This window comes from Neopsephotus bourkii, unplaced genomic scaffold (assembly GCF_033783945.1).
Source record: "Neopsephotus bourkii isolate Nb327-2 ecotype Australia unplaced genomic scaffold, CSIRO-AGI_Nbou_v1 NB_1825, whole genome shotgun sequence".
Classification (NCBI taxonomy): domain Eukaryota; kingdom Metazoa; phylum Chordata; class Aves; order Psittaciformes; family Psittacidae; genus Neopsephotus; species Neopsephotus bourkii.
The window spans coordinates 13,672,455-13,694,150 of NW_026902298.1; the positions used below are offsets into that span (position 1 = coordinate 13,672,455).

General features: G+C 40.1%; 1 protein-coding gene across 2 annotated transcripts; it reads right to left on the reverse strand.

Moving 5' to 3' along the window:
* Window positions 1–6,696: 6,696 nt before the first annotated feature.
* Window positions 6,697–20,153, reverse strand: PTGR2 (prostaglandin reductase 2). 2 transcript variants are annotated; one of them, XM_061343791.1, is made up of 10 exons: window positions 19,910–20,149; window positions 16,430–16,498; window positions 14,964–15,082; window positions 12,915–13,106; window positions 12,132–12,302; window positions 11,097–11,306; window positions 10,154–10,275; window positions 8,958–9,045; window positions 8,165–8,204; window positions 6,697–6,913 (listed from the first exon to the last, which is right to left on the reverse strand). In XM_061343791.1, exons 2-10 carry the CDS (start codon window positions 16,464–16,466, stop codon window positions 6,849–6,851), a joined length of 1,044 nt encoding a protein of 347 aa, XP_061199775.1. In that variant the 5' UTR covers window positions 16,467–16,498; window positions 19,910–20,149; the 3' UTR covers window positions 6,697–6,848. The 2 variants fall into 2 exon arrangements, 1 of the variants encoding a protein (XP_061199775.1); XR_009723956.1 differs by lacking the exons at window positions 6,697–6,913; window positions 8,165–8,204 and having other exon boundaries at window positions 11,159–11,306; window positions 19,910–20,153.
* Between the last annotated feature and the right edge of the window lie 1,543 nt (window positions 20,154–21,696).

A 21,696-nucleotide genomic window follows, 5' to 3' on the forward strand; every position in this document is an offset into this window, starting at 1 on the left:
TCATATAGCTAAGTGGTTGCCCAAGTTAACTATGAGTAACAAAAATCATACCAAAGTATGTGTTTTCCCTTAAAATTCAAACAAACTAATTGATTCAATAAAATGCAGCCCATCTCCCAGAACCCATCACCAATCACTTAAAACAAACCAACAGTAACTGGACAATCTTCTGACAGCTCTGCAGATGAGATGATAAATCTGCAAGGCACCCTATAAAGAAAACTGCACTTGCTCCTGTTGGCCTGCAATGCCCAGAAGGCACAGATCAACAGTGTGGACCCGTGTTGTCCTGATGAATTGCCTGGCTTTGCTCCTCTTTCAAAATTAAGCTCTTCTCACCAAAAGGCTGATTTTCAGCTGAGGTGGTAACACAATATAGTACTGGAAAGTCTCTTAGCATTTACATTAGTATCAGTGTAAGATCTCTCACCGTGTTGTCCCATAGTTCATGACATGTTTTTCCAGCTTATGGATGAAAAGCTTTTACTAACTTTTGTACATGAACAGAAGCAACTGGCTTTGGCATTCATTACTTTTGGCATGTAGTTCTCTCTTCTAACATGATACTGCACGGCTGTTTTGGGGCAAGCATAACAATACAGAGCTCTTCTCAAGTCAAGAGCGGCCTTTCTAAGCTGTTCATTAGCAGGAAAAATAAGAGCTACATGAAGTGAGCAAAGCAAGTGGCAGATGGTGGAACCAGACTGCTGAAGTGCTTCACACACTGCTAGCGGCCATCAGTGTGATCTGTGACAAATCAATCCTTCATAGCGTAAATGCTTTGATTACAACACTGCAGGGTTTGTTGGTTGGGTTTGTTGGGGTTGTTTTCATCTGCATTGAGGAGCTCCTTTAAAGTATTTCATTCCCATTTGAAATGACTCTAAAAGGACACTGGAAATTATTATTTGGAAAGAGAAAAAACTGTCAAATATATTTTGTTCTTTCTATTAAAAACAGGCTCTTAGAAAAAGCATTTCAAGCTGCTGTTTGCTTATGAAGGAATTCTTGTGTTCATCAGTGAATTACATCCAAGATACTGTGAAATGCATAACAAACTAGGAAAAAGAGAGAAGATTCTTTTATGTGCATATATCCTCAGTGCTGTGAGGGCTGAGCAAAACTTGCAGAGGGAAGTTCCCAAGGGACGGCCATTGGTATGCATAATTTCCTATAGCTGTCATCAGGGAAGGCCTGTCCAATCCCTATAAAGGGATCTTGGCACTCAGTATAGTGGAAAATGCAAGGATAGCAGAGAGGGGCTTTTTCCATGTGCTTTTCCTACTGTCTCTGTAGCATACTAAAAAAACCAAGAATAATACAAAAACCCCCAACCTCCTAAAAACCCCAACCAAAGGTAAAACAGTTCCAACAGTTCAAAGAGCACGAACCCCTTTTCTGGAGCAGCAGAGGCTGAGAGGCTGCTGCCTGCAGGGCGCTGAAGGCTCACCCAGTCTGCCTGGCCTGGGGACATGGAACAGGCTGTTCCAGTCTGAAATGCTCACTGCTGCCAAAAAGCGAGATTACTCTGGGGAGTGGGACACAAAGGCAGCTCCATCCTGGCGTTAAAGCACCAGTAGACAGTGTCCTGCCCTCCCCCTGTCGCCCCCAGAACCAGGCGGAACTCCAACCGTGCTGGCTTCTGCCCAACCTGCTCCCATCAGAGCCCGATCCTTGGCCTTTTACTTCCCCTTCCCACACTCCCTGCCTGGGAGGCAAAGGAAAGCACGCAGGGGCTGATGGGGAGAGAGGAAGGCTCCTTCCTGCAGAGGAGCATAGAGTGAGCAGAGGTCTCAGAGATGCAGACCCACAGCCCCATAAACTCACTGCCTTCTCGCACCCTTTGCCCTTAAACAGTCTCCTCTAGACATAAATTGCACCTCCCTGTTCTTGCATAAACCCTGCTTTCCTATTTCACACTACAGTTTTCTTTCAACACTGTTGAAACCCTTTTACCACCTCTCTGCCCACAGTAGGGTGCTGTGGCAGAACTGATTTTTGCTATCTAAGGTATATATCTTTCTGATTGCAAAATTCTGATTGCAAAATGTGTTCCTGTGGCTAAAAAGTCAACTGATTTCTGCTTCTTTCTGTGCTTTTCCGAAGGAGTTCCCAGTTGTGTCTCATAAAGTGTTTTCGTAGGAACTTATTCCAGCTGCTGTTACTCCTTCTTATTGCGTGATAATGCCATCTGCCCAGGATCTTTTTTCATCCCCTGGCAGTCTTTTTATGTATTGTATGAACATTTGCTACTGTGAAGAGAACCCAGTGAGGAGAAAGCATAGCAATAGAGGAGAACAATGTTACAAGTAACAGTACCAAGTAATCCTGCATCTGCTTCTTCCATGATCAGTGCATTAAAATATAGAGATGAAGCTATTTGAAAGGCATCTGCCTTTGCTTTCTTCACTTCTGTAACAAGAGCTACTATAAACTACAGTAAGATACATTTATGTCTGGGCTGGCAAGCTCTTTCCGTGCTATTGCTGACATTGTCCATTAAATCCTGACACTAAGCTACATGGCCTAGCACTAGACCACTAATAGGTGCTCCTTTGGAAGAGCATTTCTTCTGATTATCAAGTAAGAAGCCAACAAGGAGGACAAGAAACGTGATGATCTAAAAAAACTGTTAAGGAAAAGGGTAGAAAATGGAGGGTAAGAAAGCAGAAGGGAAGAAAATGAAATATAGGGCAGTCAACAGCAACTCTTCAAGGTGCAGAGGGAAAACGGGTGAAAATGTGAGTGCACAAAACTTTAGCAAATTCAAACAAGTATGAGATCGCCCAGAGGAAAGTAAGAAAGGCCTCTCTGCCCAATACTGATGAAGTGTTATTACCCTTTGCAACAAGAAATGCTTATGCATAGATGAACTTCTAGTATCTTACTATGTTGGCACAACCGGTACTTTGAATTCATGCTTGCCCTTACTTAAGATCTTCTAAACGATTACTCACCTTGCCTGTAAAGTAAAGCTTCATGGGACAAAAGGCTGGTGCTTCTGCAGCCAGTGCCCATCTACAACATCCAAAGCCTCTCAGATTTTTGCTGCCAGTTATTTGTCACCCTTTGTTAAATGAGACCTCTCCTATAGTGCAAAACAGACGATGGCTGAAGAGTCACACTATAACAATAATTAAGAGAAGATGAAAAAAAAACGGTGCTTTAATATTTTTGTAACTGTGGCACTTGGTTTAAAGCATTTTCTCCCTTTGATTTTTATTTATTCTTGGGAGGCAACATGAGCCAGGATTCACAAGTAAAGAAATGCTTTGGTGAGAACTATAAAGGTTGGGAGTGCCAGAAAGAGCTTTACTCTGATCGTTTACATCTTCATTTTCTTTTTTCCCCTCAAGCCATTTAACTAACGCTGATAGAACCTCTATTGCCCTCCCCAGCCCACCTGACTACAGGAATGCTGCTGCAATCAAGCTGCCTTTCTAATGGTAAAGAATCAGTATCTCAGCATGATCTCACTCTGGATCACCCCTCATATCGTCAGCTCTTGTGCGACTTACTAAGCAATTGCTGAAAAATAACAGTGCTGGGAATTTTATAAATGTATCATATTTTGTTTCAGTTGTGAAAAATCACCTCCTCAAGGGCTGTCATTCCTGGAAGGTGCATCACCTCACAGTGTAGAGATGAGCTCACTCTGGAACAGCTCTTCAGCAAATACTGTTTGAAAGTACAAAACCTGTACTTCGGACAAACACATGCAACTCTGGAAACATACCAGACTGAGGCCCTCACACATGAGATATGAAAGAAAAACATTTTAACACCTTTCTAGTATGGTTATTGTTATGATTGCTTTCTTGCATTCATCCAACACAAACTCACCACAGTTCATAACTGAAGTCTCTTTTGAGACAAGGAGGCACAAAAGCACAAAATGTAATCAGTTCTAAGCAATGTTAAGTGTGATGGCTTTGTAATGGAAAATAACTGCGGTGCTTGAAGGTAGTTGACATAGTTTCAGGACCTTAGGACAAAAGGTGTAAGAAAAGCAGAACAGAAAAACAGGACCTGGGGATGGGGAGTAGCTGGGACTAGCAGATGTCCAGGATGGACACAGATAAACTAATTGGTAAGTAAAAAGACCGGATGATTGCTATGTTTGGTGTTAATAACGCCATTAAACTGGTGTAAACATCTACTGGGGAGTATCCTGGACTAGCTGATGTCCAGGATGGGAGCAGTTAAACTGTAAGTAGAAGGGCAGGATGATTGCTATGTCTGTAATGTTAATTAAGCTTGTTGGGAAAAGTAAACGACCCTTAAAGACCACCACATTTTTGTATGCATGCCGGAAACTTTCTGTAAGATGATGTAATATGCCCAGTGACCACATAGGATGGCCTGCATGGTAATATGGGGACACACGTTAGGAGGAGCTATCCGCCGTGTCTCCCGGCGCCGCAATAAAGAATACCGGCTTGTCAACTTGAAACTCTGTTGGCGAGTTTGTTCCTGGGGTTTTCTCCGAGTCACTTTTGAGATACACAGATACTTAATCAGCTCGCAGTGGATACTACCCTATGATATACTGCCTTCCAAGCAGACTGGAATAAAACAGAACAGTCCTCAGTTTTTAGAAGGCGTTTTTCTCAAAACAGGCTGTTGAAACTGAAATAAAATTGATAGATTGAAGAAAGTCAAATATGGGGAAATGCCTCTTACAGGACACTGAAACTTGTGTATGGGAAGAGGTTAGCCTTCGAGGCTGGGAGAAAACACAAAACCACCCTGGTGACACCATGCCCCAAGAAGCGCCAGATGTATTTATGTACAATTAGACACACAAAATTCAGCAGAGGATTTTCTGTTACCAATTAAAATTGGTACTATTTCAACTCAGCAGCAGCACTAGCAATAATCTCATTTGCTAAAATACCCTTGTATGGGTAACGATTTCGAGGAGCAGTAGCAGCGGAGCGTCAGGTTAAGACCAGGTTTACTGTAGTTGGTCAGGTACCTAGAGTGGGCTGTTATCTGTTGTGTTTAAGTATTTGCTTTAGGAATGAACTGTAAGGACAAGGATGTTTATTCAGGAAGATTAAATGTCTTGAAGTGCATTAAGGCTCTTCTGCTGCCTGGCAGAAGTTGAATGCAGAATACAGGGTGCACAGGGATGCATAGGTGATGCTGAATATTTCTATCAGGCATATGCATGTGGGAGGGAAGAAGGAAAGGGGACAATAAGACATGCCACCCCAGCCAGCACCCTCCTTAGTTATATTCCCATCAGCTCCTTTCCCATTAACTCCAGCTGAGATGACAGGAATCCAAGTTTGGAGACAATGCTCAGGATCACTGCATGTCCTTCTGCCTCCTATTTTAACATACATCCAAACTCTCAAGCCTCACAATCCTGCTTAACTTTCGCAACAGAATTACCATCTATAAACAGTCACAACTTTCCTATCTTCATTTGCCAACTATGATCATACTGATTGCATGAAATTCTGTCTTCTAATCCCAGTGCGAGACTTACCAATGCTGCTTTAGTTAGTTATGCTGATGCTGGATTTGCAATCTAGCTGAAAGCGAACTAGTCGCTAGTTTTGTAGTTGAAAAAAGCATACTGGAAGAGTTATACTATCTAATTCTATAATGCAAGTGTCTTTCTCTTCCTCAAAGTTTATGGCATCCATCACTGCATGCTTCCTTCTTACAGAACAGCTTCAGCACTAGGAAATGAATGGACTGGATACTTCCCTTACTTTCAAGAGCACACAAAATGATTTATAATGCCCAATTTTTTGCATAATGTTTCTTTCCTGGTCCTTGGATTCCATTTAGTTTGTCCTAGGTGACTCCTGCAGATCTAGATAATCCATTCTCTGGACAGTAGGGCTGACCCTGCTGTTTGGCAACACTTCCCTTAAAGGCAAATTAATTAAAACCAAAATCAAAGGCCAGTAAATCAGAATGTGTTAGGAACAATCCCATTCTCTAAATAAATACGTGCTAATGTCTCTGAATGTACACAGTAGTGGAATTCTAATGTCTTTAAGATAATTATCTGTTCCTTTTTCTATCCCTTGCTTTTGAAGATACAATCTCATCAGTTCCATTTGCTAGTCAGACTTGGAAATAGTGACTCATTTTTTCCAGTTTCTCCATTGAGATGGTAAAAGAGCATTGTTAGACCAAAAATTCAGAGCCAAGATAAGTTACTGAGGGAACAGAAAATCAATTGTCTGCAAAGTTTCCCTCCCTCATCAGGCAGCATGTTTTGAGATTCTCTTTCTGTCACCCTGAGGAGGTATAAACCCCAGAAAAAAACAGAGTAATTGGGGAGATTACCATAAAAATAAGATACAGTAGGATTTGGAACTCAACTTCTCTCCGATGAAAGTCAGCATGCAGATGGAATTGTAAATGAATTAGGTTTCAAATGCCCTGAAAATAGGGGATATAATGATACAATACAGAGAATACATTAAAAACTCCTAGAGAAGTTCTTGGCCACTGAGACAAACTGCACAGGAATGGTGCTCGTCTCTGCTGGTAAATTCTTCTAACACCCAAAATTAGGTGGCTGCCTAGATCCTGCTTATTGGAAATGGCTCCCAGTGTGTTTCAACTTTCAAACCATAGCCATGAAATATGTGCAAGTGTGCTAGCTGGCAGCTCTCAAAGTGTCAAAGACTGTATTACTTGTTTCTAGTATAAATCATTGCATTCCTGTTTCCAGTTCTATTTAGTTTATTGGCATCCCAGAATCTCTGCTTTCAGTACATACAGAACAGCTTAATGGCTTATTTAACAAAATAGTATAAGTAAAAACTTGCTCACTGTTAGAGATAGAATCTTAATTATTTTTGCCAAAGGAATGACTTTTACTTAGAAACCGAGACGATCTGTTTTCCAATATTGCCTCCACTCATCATGGACTGGAAAGCAGCTTCAAGAGAAATAATGAAATCAGTTAGGACCAAGCAAAATGTGCCAAGTGACTTTTAAAAAAGATTATTTAAAGAAAAGGTAGAAGCTTATGTGTGAAACAGCTGCCCAGAAAAGAGAGATCACGTTTTGGACCTAAACTTATTTACCCCTAATGACATGCTAAATTAAGAAGAAGAAAAAGGAAAAAAAGCTAATATGTAATAAACTGCTAAGGGCAGTCTTGTGTAATAACTAAAAACCCTGATTTGCAAGCAACTGTTTGGCCTTATACAAATGAACCATTAAATTTGCTGCTTTTATGATATGCCATGCAAACACCAAACAGAAAGACAAAGCATGACTGGAGACCCTACGAATGCTGTGGGTTTGACAAACCCTTGTGAAAGAAAAAGGTTTATAAACACTGTGGGGTACAATAAATGGGAGAAGCTGGTGCAAAAGAATAAATCTTGGGAGTAAATAAAATATGAAATTTGACTGCTGTATTTGATGAAATTCCATCAAAATACACATGTATACCAGTAAGTAACAATGACTAGAATAAATTTACATCTGTAAGATTTGGCTATTGCTTAATTCTACTGGCTTCCAACCTTGTGGGACTAAAGACTTAACTCGATTAAACCATACTTTCCCCTGTTACTTGCAAGGGAAGCATTCTTACAGCACATCTGGAATCAACTGGCTGTCTTGCTGTCTCACTGCAGTCACAACACCCTCTTCATTTTTAGATTTTCTTTGTTACAGATTTTTTGAACAGGCTACGGGCCATTTTGTTCCTTTAAAAGAAATTATTTTTCACTTTCTTTAGCAGTCTGTCATGTTTTCCCTTTCTTGTGTGTACTTTTTGTTATCAAATCCATTAAAAAGCACTGTTGGATATTGAGCTTTTAAAAAGTATGAGTTCCAAAGTTTCTTAGTCATAAGAAATGGGCAGCACTTTAAATCTGTAAGATCAGCATGATATTATCAGCTAAAGTACCAGTTTAAGAGTTAATTCCCCCGATAGTAAAACAAACCAACCTCAAAATTTAGATTAAATTTGTTTTTAACATAAAATAATCCTCTCACAGAATGTATTTATACATTGTGGGAAAAAAAAAAAAATATTTTATTATAACATTAAAATCACGTTTTAGATAAAATACAAAAACCTGAATTGGCAAACGAAGCAAAGGAGGTAGTTAACCTCTACTGTCATTGTATTTAATCAGATTATTACTATTAAAAACTGGTGTAAAAGTCTTACCACCAATGTTTGCTAAGCCTTCTACCACGGTCTCTCTGACCTGTCAATGCAAACAAGTCCTTTTAGTTTTCTTCAAACAAGATTAACACTTTGTAGAAACATGCTATGAAACCACCACAGAAGCTACCAAAATCAAAAGGATTCTCTTGCTATAATGGGCAGTGCTCTGTTTGGGTCAGGTTCTTTCCTCAAGAGAGGAGTGAACACTTTCTGATCTAATTCTTCAGTCAGAACATCCCTGCCCATGCAAAAATGTAGTGTTTCAGGATTTCCCCAGGAAAAGTTACCAGTTTACTGATTACTGAAGAATGAAATGTACTCATTTACCTATTACCAAAGAATCAAAACCCAATTCAGACACGTCATAGGGAATGGACAGATAAAGCATCTACCCATCACAAAATAATAAATAGTGATTATGAAGCTTGAAACAAAACTTCAGACAAGATCCCCAAAAGCATTCAGGACTTAACTAATCAGGTATCTGAAAGTAAGTATTCTTGAAGGTCGGATTCTTTACATAAAAAGCACTTGCACCCTATGCTGAAAGAATACAGACATCTGCAGCATGTAATTAGAAAAGCCTGTCATACTACAGTCACACCATCCCCAGCAGGTATCTACTATACCAGTGCTATCTAAGAAGCTTTCAATTATACTTACCCATCCTTCGGAAAACCTGTTCCAATTCTGAGGCATGGTAAGAGAGCCAGGGACAAAGAAACTGGACTTCTAGTAGTCAGACCATGAGCTGAGGAGATCGTATCAAAGGCCATGGATTAAAAGCTCTTACCTTCAGTTTACCCTCTTGGATCCACTGACAGAGCTGTAATACACTAGCTTCTTGTTTGTCCATATAGTTCAACACTAAGAACCTTTCCCTGTGAAAAAGAATCAGTCTTGATTTAAGAAACCTTGGGTAAGCATATTTTGAACAGCAGTTGAACCTGAAGGGTTATGGGTACTAATTACACCAAGACATAGCTCACAACTTTGCCAGCTTTTTAAGCCAGCTCCCTGCAGTGGGAGCTTCACAGTAACACTGGTCCAAGACAAGTAATTCTGCCCAAGTGTCACAGAGAAGTGTTCTGCAATTAGATGGTGAATATGAATTAACTCTCAGGCTCCTTAACATTCTGCATAATCTGCTGTTACATCTGTCTGTAGCGATCAAGAGAAACTGAAATGATCATCAGAAATGATAATTTCTTGCAGCAACATGCTGACTAAATTCTCCACTGGCTTCTACCATTCATGATGTATTTCAGTATTTTTATCCGTTTGTTAAAAGTACAGACAAAAATGACAGGGACAAGAAAAGAATTTTTATTAGAAGAGGTCAACCTGTTGCACAGAGATCAAGTGTCCTCCTAACTTTCTGCAATGCAATGAATGAAGTGTCCTAAGACTTCACTCCTATTCTCTACCTTAGCTCCACCTGAACTGTGATAGTAGATTCCAAAATTCCCAGTCATAACAACCCTGGTGTTTTACCTGCATATATCTGTCACACCTACAGTGCCATTATCTAATAAAACCCCAAATACTAAAAAGATAATTTCAATACAATCACTGCATCAGCTGCATCCTTACTTTAGAAATATTTTCTATTCCCTCTGCCTGAACTACTACACTTGGAGAGAAGGCACCCTGCAAAACATATAAGACCAAGAACCATGGCAACACCTTCCCTCATACTGAAGAATCTGTCAGAGACTCCACGACTAAATCAAGCAACCACAGACAATGCATAACAGACAACTATATCAACATGCAACAACATCCCTTCCCATTTTTATGCTGATACAGACAAAGGTAAGAGAAAGGATTTACTGAACTGTGATTCTAGTTCCCTTGTTTAGTATGGCAACATTCTGTTCCGATTACATGTGCCTAGTGTGGATCTATAGGCTCCTGCATATTGGAATCACAACATGATGTGCACGATCTACCCAAAACCTGGTCATAAGTTCTGGAAGAGAAATGTACCTTGTGATATTCCTTTCTTTCTGTATTTTTTCTATGTCAGGAGACAGCGGAGGAGGATAAGGCACATCTTTGTTATACTGAGAAATCTGTCCACACAGGATGATATGGCTGTTCTGATTCATCTGTTTGGGACAGCACAAAGTGAGAAAAATTACATTCCTTAGTCTCAGAAACTAGATTTTCCAGAGATGCAACAGATTATATTACAATACGTTCACATGGGTGCTCTTAGTTAGAGCCACGTTTCCTAGAAAAGAGTGGGAGAACTGCAGGCAGCACAATTCAATTTATGACAACATTCAAATAGATAAATGCAGGGCAAGAATGGAAAAATAAAAGCTATACAGCCCAATTTATGTAATTTAAAAAGGCATTAAATACAAGGAATTCAACAACTTATCTTACTTTTTGTCCTTTATATAAGGAGGAGAGGGGTAACAGGACAAAGAAGTTTGATACGGCTGTGATTCAGAGGCTGCCACCAGAGACTCCCTGCCATGAGACAGAGTAGTCGTGTGTTAACAACGAAGAGGGTTGGTCGAAAGTCTTTATGGAGGCCCAGCAGAGTTGGGTTTTTTGTGCAGCCAGAAAACCAAAGCTGACAAAACCCAAGATTACTACACTAACAGACCAGGATTTTAGAAAATTGCCAAGTGTCCTGACCAAAGAAGCGAGAAATGACAAGCAGAAATTGTGTTTCTGTTACTATATTGCCAGCCTAATCCAGATGGCAGATTTGAATCTAATTAGATTTCATCTAATCTGATGGCACTGATTTCAAGTATCTGATTTCTCAAGACCAGAATCAGCACCTGGATTAAATCAGTGAAGTGGAAAACCTTCTCTGCTGTATTGCAGGCTGGTCTCCAATATGAATTAATCCAAAACTGGGCATGCGGACACTGGAGAGTGACTAGAATAATCTGACAGCTGGTATAATCACCTGACTTATAACTGTATCACTGATGTCTCCACCAACATTGTCAAAATAAACATCCACACCACCTGGGCAGCATTCACGTAGCTGCTCTGCCACATTCCCCTTCTTGTAATTAATAGCAGCATCAAATCCCATTTCTTGGACCAAAATAGAGCACTTTTCATCCGTGCCAGCAATCCCCACCACCCTGGAGCAGCCCTCCAGACGGCCAATCTGCAGGTACACAACAAAAACAAAAAACACAAACAAGAATGAAAATCGAGATCACTGATCTGCATAAAGGCAGAGGGGGTGTTACAGTTCTCCCCCATCCCCCCCATCTCATGTGACACAACTGTCTCTTGTCACTCCCTCTTCACACCTAGGGAAGGGACAGGTACAGGTGAAATCTGCCAGTGAAACTCAGTGACTGCAGGAGGTTTAGTCTGTGGTCACCAGTGACTGGCAGTACTGGAAAGCCAAATATAGTAAAAAAATCACCACCTGCCAAGTACCGTTACATAGCTAATAAAAGGCCAAAAAGATTGGACAATAACTGATTTAAATACATTCTATAGATCTTTATAGATATGCACATACACACACACAAACCCACTGCAACAGGTTCTGCAAAGCTGAAGAGGGTAAAAGGGCTGGGAATCTCAAAACACAAAGGATGTCACAGAACAGAACGCAAAGAAGGGGTTACTACATTTTTTTACTACTATAGAAAAAAAATGGAGAGTTGCCAGTCAACTCAAAGATTGTGTTCAAACAGCAAACCACTAAATGTATAGTAAATACATGTACTTATACCATCGACTTTATCTATTGACAAGTAATCACTTTGGGCTGTTTTCTCCTACCCCAATGAAACAGAATTTTCACACCTAAAATATTTCTCAGTGAGAGTGTAAGTCAAACCTGTGGAAGTGGCCTTTGTCATGGAGTTGCACCTACTCACATTTACAATGATTTTATCCAGACTTCTACTAACCAGCATATTTCAGAAGATAAACTTGGTAACAGAGTATGCTTCCATGTCTTAAGTTCAACTACCTGGCCAGCCAAAGACCCACAGGCACCGGCTGCTCCGCTCACCACCATTGTCTGATTTGCACCCACAGCCACATGTCCTTTCTCCTTTATACCCAACAGTGCCGTCAGTCCTGTGATGCCAGCTGCACCGAGGAAGTAGGAAAGGCGTCCCTTTACAAGTTCTGGAATGAGCTACAAAACAGAAACACATGGTGGTATTACTGCTTTTTAAGGTGAGGTTTTGTTGTTTGCTATTTGATTGTCTGAGCATGAAAGACTAACTCAGGACATTTACCAGGCAAGGCAGGGACAAGCTATCTAGAAACTAGCTCTATCCTAGTAACAAAATTCTACAAAATGAAACAAAGATTGTATTTCCAGAGTTTTAGAAGAAGTTTTTAAACAAAGTCATTCACAAAACCTTAAATTACTGAAGCGCCAAAAAGCACTTGGGAATGAAGAGGTTTCCAGCAATGGTGAACCATCCCTATATTAGCATAAAGGATAAAATAGTACAGTTCAGCAAATATTGCAATTACAGATGAGTGGCAAAGGGTCCTAAAGGAAGTTTATTGTCAAATATGCATTCTTAAACTACAATAATTTTATCTGACATGAAGATAAGGAAGAAACTGATACAGATTTTGCCACCTGTGAGTTGATCTGCCTTTTGAGAAATAGTTGCTGCAATAACGTTAGCTTGGTTTTGACTACTATTTAAAAAAATATTGACCACTATTTAAAAAAAATAATAATAAAAAAGGTTTAGGAAACAAAAACAGTTGCATTTACATTTTACATTACCTTTTGTAGCAAGCTTCCATCTAGAATTGCCACTGTCTGCCAGGGCCAATTGAAGGAGATTACAAAGTCTCCTTTAGCAAAGTTGTCATGCTTGCTCTCCTCCACAACCCCAATGCCCCCACCATCAGCAACTTCAGACAACTGCCAGGGCAAGAGGTAATCTGAGCCAGTGTCCTCATTCATTCGGCAGCGCTGAAAGACAAGGCTTTAATGAGAGGCTCTGGGGGAACACATGGTTGTTTGCGAGTTCAAATGAAGGTGGGGGTGAGATACTTACAAAACTTCAAACACAAAGGGCTACTCAAAAGTCTCTCAATAAGCCCCAAACAGTCCTGATCTTTTCTTAGATCTCCCTTTTTCCTCTTGTTTGCTCAGTACAAAAGGAGGATGGATCATTCTGACCTCCACCAGCAGCCTTATCAAAGCCAACACATTCTCTAGATGCTGTCTCAAAGTCAGCCATGTAACTGAAGGCAACTGGCTTGGGTCTCAGAAGAATCTTGTAAATGCCATTCCTTAACTGGATGAATCATAAGAATGTAGGACTGAAAAAAACCCCACCCATGAGTCACTGAGTCCATGCCTATGCACTGAAGAACAGACAAACCTCTTGAACTCTGAAACATTTTGTATCTCCCCCTGTAGCCTAAGCCTGTACTTCAGGATTTTTGAACTCTTCCTTAATTCCCAAGCTAAACCTACTTTCCTGAAATTAAGAGTGTTTCTTTTCTATGTCCATCTATGCAAGGAAGAGATTGCCAGAATTTTCTTTATAGCAAAGTTTTACACACTAACAGACTTAGTCTATCTTCACTTACATTTCAACCTACAACTCTCTCAAACAGATGATTTCTACAGTTTTCCAGAATTAGGTGCAAGTGCTGGTTAAGGCTCCATTCACTAATCCTCTTTGCTTCCATTATTTATAATGTATTGACAAATTTTTGTCCTCCCATCACCCACTTCAGAAAATCTAACTAAACAAAAGTGGTAACAACAAAATAATATTTAACTTGAAACATTCAGGTGTCTAGAATTTTTTTTGCCTGATCATGTCCCTTTCTTGCTTCATCATGAAATATTCTTCCTCCTCTACTCACACTCCCCTCAACTGAAAAATACTTCATTTTATGGGATGAAAAAAGTAAGTTAAAAAATGTATATAAAAAGGGTAAAGTTTAGAAAACCAAATCTGTCATGATGTATCAGGGCTCACAGTCTCTTCCTGGTCCTATAATAGGCTTAAATTTTAGAACTAACACTAGTGCATGTGTGCCTTTAACACAGTAGAATAGACCAAACTGTTCTAACTTCCTAACGCATAGAGAGAGGAATGTTTGGCCGACGGGGGAAGGAACATCACGGGACTGATAACAACTAAGGAGACAGTAAATAAGACCAAGGATGCCAGCCTTCAAGATAGCAGAGTGGCGCCCAACACAGAGCAAGACGGGAACAAACAGAAGCAAGGACATACCAACTGCTAACTCAGCACTAGGACCCTGCGAGCATGCACAAGTGCTGAGGTCACTCAGTAAACACAGTGAGGGAGACTGTCAGCAACCACCAGAGACCCCCACTCAGCAAGAAAGCGCAGGCTTAATTAGGATGCAAATATTATAATTAGTTCCTGGAAACTCTGTAAATACGTATGAGTATGCTAAACATATAGCTGACGATGGGAAGTAATGGGTGCGCTCACCTTTGTGAAGCTATTTGCGTGTGCACCCAGCGCTGCAATAAAGAATGCTGCTGTCCAAGCTGAGTTTTAGAGAGTTTTTCCACCGACTTTTACAGTAACACTATGAAATCATATTCCTATGCATATATCACAGGAACATTAATGACTATAACTGGTAAGCTGGCTATGTTCAAGGCCAGGTTGGACAGAGCCTTGGGTGAGGTGAGGTGTCCCTGCCCATGGCAGGGGGATTGGAACTAGATGATCTTACGGTCCTTTCCAATCCAAACCATTCTTTGATTTTATGACAGGTACAGAATTGAAGGTATTTTAAAAAATTCTGGCTTAGCTCTAAGTCCATCACCTACCATGTAAGGGTCCACAGAGAGATAAAGGGTTCTAACACGCACTTGTCCCGCTTGGATTGCATCTGCTATTGTACTTTCCTCGAGTCGGAAGTTCTCAGCCACCGGCACACCATTCTTACCTAGTATTATAAAATCAAACAAATAAATCAATATAGAGCTTCCCTTAATCAATATGGGAAGGCCTTCTTTTAAGATAGTTCTTTCTGGAGTAAGTTAGGCTATTACTAGGTATAAAAGAGACCAACTTTCAGATTGTGTGTTACAGACTACAATTTAAATGGATGCATCATCACCAGCCAAACTGAAGACACACTGATCTGTCAGCTAATGCTTGCCTGGGCCAGTAGCAGGAACTTGCCCTGACTGACAGTTGGCTGTTCACTTTCTCAAAAAATGGTTCTATGTACCCTATGTGTTGAAAAGCCCCTAACTTTCAAAACAAAGACACACACTGGGACTTCTCTCACATAACAAAAACATCGTGTGCTATTCTGCCAGTAACAGATAACCATAAATTTTAATCAGGTTGAGTTTTAAACTCTCACTCTTTCAGTCTTTTGACTCAGTGAGATTGGGGAAATAGAGACCATTGCCACTGCACATACATATGCTGCAAGAGCACCCCTCTGCAGCTACAGACAGACCTCCTTAAATTAAAGCTTCCCAGAAACACCTATGATACACATTCCAAGAGACACAGGCTTCATCCTCAGGTGGGTGCCACATGCAGCAGATCAGTCAGACTGACAGCTGGAACCACCAGCACTAAAAGTGAAGAGACAGATATCTGTGTGTGTTTTAGATCAATGGGTGACTCCAGCACTCTATTGCTGTAACATTCGATTTGCACAAAGAAAGACTTATTTGCAGGTCACACAATTGTTCTTATCCTCTCAGGACTTACTTGGCACTGAGCAGTATACAACACTCCCTCCAAAACTTAATGCATGCCTTTGGGTCTTCTACAACAGACAATTTATAAACTCACTCATTGTGCTTAGATGTAACAAGGCAAATATGTAAGTGAAGAAGTAAGCAAATCCTCAAAAGTGTAAATTTAAAACCCCAACATTTTGACACATGGAAGGAATAAAATATTCAGTATTTACTAAAAGGAAACAAAAATTAACAGTAACAAAATACTTTCTTTTAGTCATCTCTTAAAATACAGCATGAACAAATATCAGAACTAAAAAGCAATGCTTGCTGATGTTTCTTCCCTTTGAGTCCCTACACTTAGGCTTTTCTCCTATATTATTCATTAAATACTTTTTTCGCATCTGAGAGAACATCGGTATACATAGACCAAATAAACACAGCTCAAAATAAACTTTACTTATTGCTGCCTGCAATATTAAGATACATAAATGTCAGTATCTTAAGTTAGTGTCTGTTTCTGCACTCCCCATTTTACATTAGGCAACCATAACAAACACATTGCTCTATTGCTTGAGAGAAATACATACCAGGGCGTGAATTCAGCACTACTCTCTGTATAATCATCTTTGCTTTTGCAGCAATTCCACACTGGATTTCTACAAAGGAAAACACTGTTTGAAGGACTTGAACACAAGTTTTCTTGAAACAGGATATGAGGCAAAGTACTTTGCAATTTGGAAACTGGGGATGAAATATGGGCCTGGCCAACTTCAGCATCCATGCCCAAGAATCATATAAAACAACCTCAAATGTAAAATAAACAAACTTGTGAATAAAGAGTTTCCCTGTTTATCTTGTTAAAGCCATGATTTTATACAGTGTCACAGTAGCACCTTCTGGAAAGATTGAAAATTCTAATGTACTGTGCTCCTTGCAAAATCACCACCACCCCAGAGCACATTCTAGGAGATGGGTTTGGTTTGTTTTCCTGTGCTGTTTCCACCTAGAAGAAACGGATTCAGCTTTGCACGCAGAGGTCAGGTGCAAATAAAAGGCATGAACACATGCCAGTAAAAGCAGTATGCAGGTATATGATAAAAAGAGATTGTTGTGTTTACGATGCTTCACATGAAATACAAGGGCTTCCTATTAGCAGCACATTTTCTCCTAAGAAATGGTCTGGCCCAAGGTGAGAAATAAATAGACCATCACTTCAACTGTTTTACTGAAAAATTTCTTCTTGAATTTCAACAGTTTAAAAGAGAACTATAAATCTGTGCTCTTGCAACTGTGAGATGCAAATGTGACTAACAGGGAATGAACCTGATTTAGCAGGAGACAAATCATGCTTTTACATGCTTCCAGAGCTAATACAAAATAAAAATACTCTTAACTATTCTCAGCTGAGCGCCATAAATAACCAACCATCACAAGAACCATGGGCATTAAGGAATGAAACGTTGTAGCTGATGCCTTTGTTATAATGTTTAGTTTGCTGACAAGAAGAGCAAATTGGAGTGAAGCTAAACAGATGAGCCTAGAAAGCGTACACCACCACACTTATCCAACATCTTTACTATTTGAACACTGCAAAATACATAACCTTCCACCTGTACTGTTATAGTGGTTGCATTACAGCACTTGGGAATACAGCCTAGAGTGCTGAAAACTATAATTAAAAAGCTATCAAAGTAAGATGGGCCTTTCCCTCTAAAACCTCCAAGTGACTCAAAGCAAAAATATCTTGGTCATAAACCAGATAAAGGTTCGACATTTGATTGTGTTTGCACTTGAAAAGCTACTTAGTAAGTAAAAATTATTCCATGGTTAGTTTCTTTTCAGTATTTCAACACCCAAGGGTGCTACAAGAAAAAAAAAACAACCAACAAACAAACCACAAGAAATGAATCTCGTATGTGTCCTGACAGCATCACATCAACAAAAATTAAGTGACCTGCATAATTCTTTGGACGGAAAAATGCAGGACATTGATCTACAACAAAAGGAAAACACCCCACACTTTGATCAAGTTACTTGCTACTGTTTAGAACAGAAAATGAGCATTGAAAATACAGGAGTTAATAGAGAAATAAAAATCAATTTTTATACCCACACAGCTGATAGAATTTCTGGAATAAATATACTCATGTAAAACCCTAACAGGAAGGATGACCTAAAATAAACTTTGGCAGATGCTGGGTTCAGCATTGTACTCGGCTATAGATTTCCTGTAGAATCATGGGCACATCACTTTGTACTTCTTTTATAAAACACTTTTCAGAACAAAACTCCAAATTCCTCCAGATAACATCTGCCTAACAAAATTACATTTAAGTGGTACAGTTGATATCCCCAGAGCAATTGCCTTAGCATTTTATACTGTCAGATGTGTCCAGTGCAATTTAAAAGGCCCCCATACTCTAGTTTGTGCACATATAGAACTTGGCTGAAATTCATAACCTCTAACAAACCTGCTTTGGGCAGAAATAATGAGTGAATTGAGAGCTCACATGAAGTCTGGACAAATCACTCCTTGATACACTACTCACTTTCAGTTCAAACCTATCCATGTCATTAAGGGTTTGATCCACTGTTTATAAACCACATAAAGCAGAACTGCTGTGCAGCTCATGCCTTACAGAAAGGGCCACTGTCAAAACTGCTGTCTCATTTTTTTTATCCTGAAACTTAATACATAGAATTATGGAATCATAGAACAGTTAGGATTGGAAAGGACCTTAAGATCATCGAGATCCAACCCCCTGCCATGCGCAGGGACACCTCACACTAAACCATGTCACCCAAGGCTCTGTCCAACCTGGCCTTGAACACTGCCAAGGGTGGAGCATTCACAACTTCCTTGGGCAACCCATTCCTGTGCCTCATCACCCTTACAGGAAAGAACTTCTTCCTCATATCCAATCTAAACTTCTCCTGTTTAAGTTTTAACCCCTTACCCCTTGTCCTATCATTACAGTCCCTAATGAAGAGTCCCTCCCCAGCATCCTTATGGGCCCCCTTCAGATACTGGAAGGCTGCTATGAGGTCTCCACGCAGGCTTCTCTTCTCCAGGCTGAACAGCCCCAACTTTCTCATCCTGTCTTTATACGGGAGGTGCTCCAGTCCCCTGATCATCCTTGTGGCCCTTCTCTGGAGTTGTTCCAGTAGTTCCAATGTCCTTTTTATGTTGAGGACACACAAAAACCCAAACTGAACAAGAGATGATGAAATGCAATTTTATTGTGCCTAAGACATACTTGAAATACCTGCTTTCTATTACAGTAGTGAAAAAAAGAACTATTTATAGGAAAAAATCAAAGATATTAACATACTAAAAGAAAGAAAAGACAATACAGAGCAGTGTAGAAAGTTAAGACTGGAAAAAGTATACAATGTAAGTTCAGACCACTTCATTGAATGCCTGCCACTCTGAGGGAACAAAAACTCTGTTGATTTCCCAGGCCATTTTCACAGCTTTTGGCTGAAAAGCCTGTGTACTAATTCAACTTGAGGATCTTGCAGATACTGTGAGTGGGTGGACAGAAAGCATGCCTGGCAAGCAAACTGTCGTTCATTCTATGTCAGCTGTCACAGTAAAATACAGCACTACAGAAGGACATGTACTTCTAAATATGACTGCACTTACTCTACAGTGGAAATCAGTAACAACATTACATAAGGAAATGATCACTCTAATAACATAGTAAGAAACAATCAAACTTTCCTCACATTACAAAAAACATGTAAGTGTAGAGACACTACCCTTTAGTAGCATACACTGAGGAAAGTTTTTTGGAGAAAGAGATGTTTTAAAAGAGAACTCAATGGGATTTGTATCACATACATAATCCTTTTCAATGTATCTGTAATGCCTGGGTGAAAGATGATTTTGACTATTTTTTCCAAGAGGAAGCAACACACATTGCTGGTTTTCAGCTTTTAATCTGAGTTGGGTTTACTCTTTAAATCAGGTGGAGTAAAAATTTTCAACATCATCATTCTATGCCAAGATCACCTGACCCACCCTCTGAGTGTAGCAGGAGCATTAAGCAGTGCAAGAACAGTACCTCTGGGGGAGTCTCAAGCATGTTTTAGTCCAGTTTTATTCTTCCCTCTGTCTCCACTTGCCTCTTCCTCCTTTTGCAGAGACATATGACAACTGCTTGTAAATAAGTCCAATAAATTCCTTAGTGCTAAAAAGCCGAATTTGCTTGTCCTGGTTGCTAAAATTTCTTGTTTCTGAGACTGCTTATAAGCCAGTTTTCAGATACATACATTTCTGCCAAAACAGTTCACCTGCCTCCAAGTTGTTAGAGCCCAAGTCAGGCACAGCCTAGTGAAAAAGAAAGGAAGAACAGGTTGCATATGCCTTCTGTATCAGGCTTATGCAGCATGGAGGAAGAAGGCAGTCAACCTAAGCAGAGAACAAGCAATACTGGAAGACTTTTGAAACTGGTGTCTCAAAATGGCTGGAACAAGAATCCTCAGAGGAACTCAAAGAAATGTCAAGGACAATGACTGAACGAGAAACATGCAGGAAGGAAAGAGGGGAAGGACTGGCACTAAGAATCAGAACAGAAATATGTGGCAAGAGTAACAACTGAAAGGCCAGTAAAACATGGAAGAGAAAAACAAAATGGGGAGAACTGGAGAAATTGTGAATTACAAAAGTGACTGAACCAAGCAAACTGAGATAGGAATGGCTGGGCAAAAGGCAAAAAAAACCCAGTAACTGTAACTGGCACTGGAAACAGAATGGAAATAGAACCGAATGTAATGGATTAGACACCAAAGTCTCCACCACCCCCCTCAGGAGCTCTACATTTGAAGAATGTTAATTAACTGCAAACTCATTTTTTCAAAAGGTAGAAGCCAGAATCAAAACTGATTGTCCTGAATGAAGAAAAACAAATGCCATAAAGAGAGACGTACTTTCATGAACTGAACTAATAAATCTAGATTTCCTAATGTTTCACATCTCATCACTGAATTCTCTGGTGCGAAGTTCCTCCACAGTGCTTTCTCCACGTGGATTCTCTTGACACACTGTCAGGATTGAGGGCAGGATGCAGTCCTTCCCTCAAGAAAGAAACAGGTGAAAGAGGAAGATTGACAACAGCAGTAGCATCTTGATCCAGTCATCTCTTTTTTTCTTTTTTTTTTTTAACAAGAAGCCTAATATCTTTGAGCTTTTTATCAAATTTGACTGCTACAGAGCAAAAGCAAGTATACACACTCATACCTACACCCAACTGTATAAATGTTACTTTTTTCAGATCCAGGTGTCAAAAAGCTGAAAGCTTTCAGATACCACCTTTTGGGCATTATTCTCTTTTAATAAATAGTTGCATTGTATGAAAATTGTTTAAAAATACCAACACATTATTTTTTCTTAGAATTTCAAGTCAGGAATGAACACAAGGCAGCAGATTGCTCCCAGAAAGGCAGGAGCATCACCTGGTGTATTTTTGAGAAGCCTGTGATGCAGTATGCAGGCTCCCACATGAGAGCAATCCCAGAGTGTACTACTTATCTACTTTCCTAAGGATGACCAAAGACTCAGTTAGAAATCGCTGCTATCAGGGTAGAAGCCACTGGATTCTGTCTTGCAGATGGTTCAATATCAGTTTCAGAAGCTGCAGATACAACAACGTAGGAGAGAGAAACCGAGAGAGATCAGTAGCAACGAAGGATGTTGAGTCCTACAAGCAGCAGAACTGCCTGATCTGGGTGCTGAGGGGGCGCTGAGGGGGCTTCTTTCCTCTGGGCCTCCTCCACCACCCGGGCCACGGCCTGACACAGAGCCCAGCAAAGTCACGTCCACGCTCCCGTTCCAGAGGTCAGCAATCCTAGC

Bases quoted from the DNA above. Each gene is read 5' to 3' on its own strand.
- PTGR2 (XM_061343791.1), bottom strand. From the start codon at position 16,466: ATGATTATACAGAGAGTAGTGCTGAATTCACGCCCTG. The intron at 13,107-14,963 runs GTAGGTGATGGA...CTTGTCTTTCAG, and splicing joins TCTCTGTGGACCCTTACATG to CGCTGCCGAATGAATGAGGA. The intron at 6,914-8,164 runs GTAAGACTTTTA...TTTCTCTTGAAG, and splicing joins AGGCTTAGCAAACATTGGTG to CTGCTTTCCAGTCCATGATG.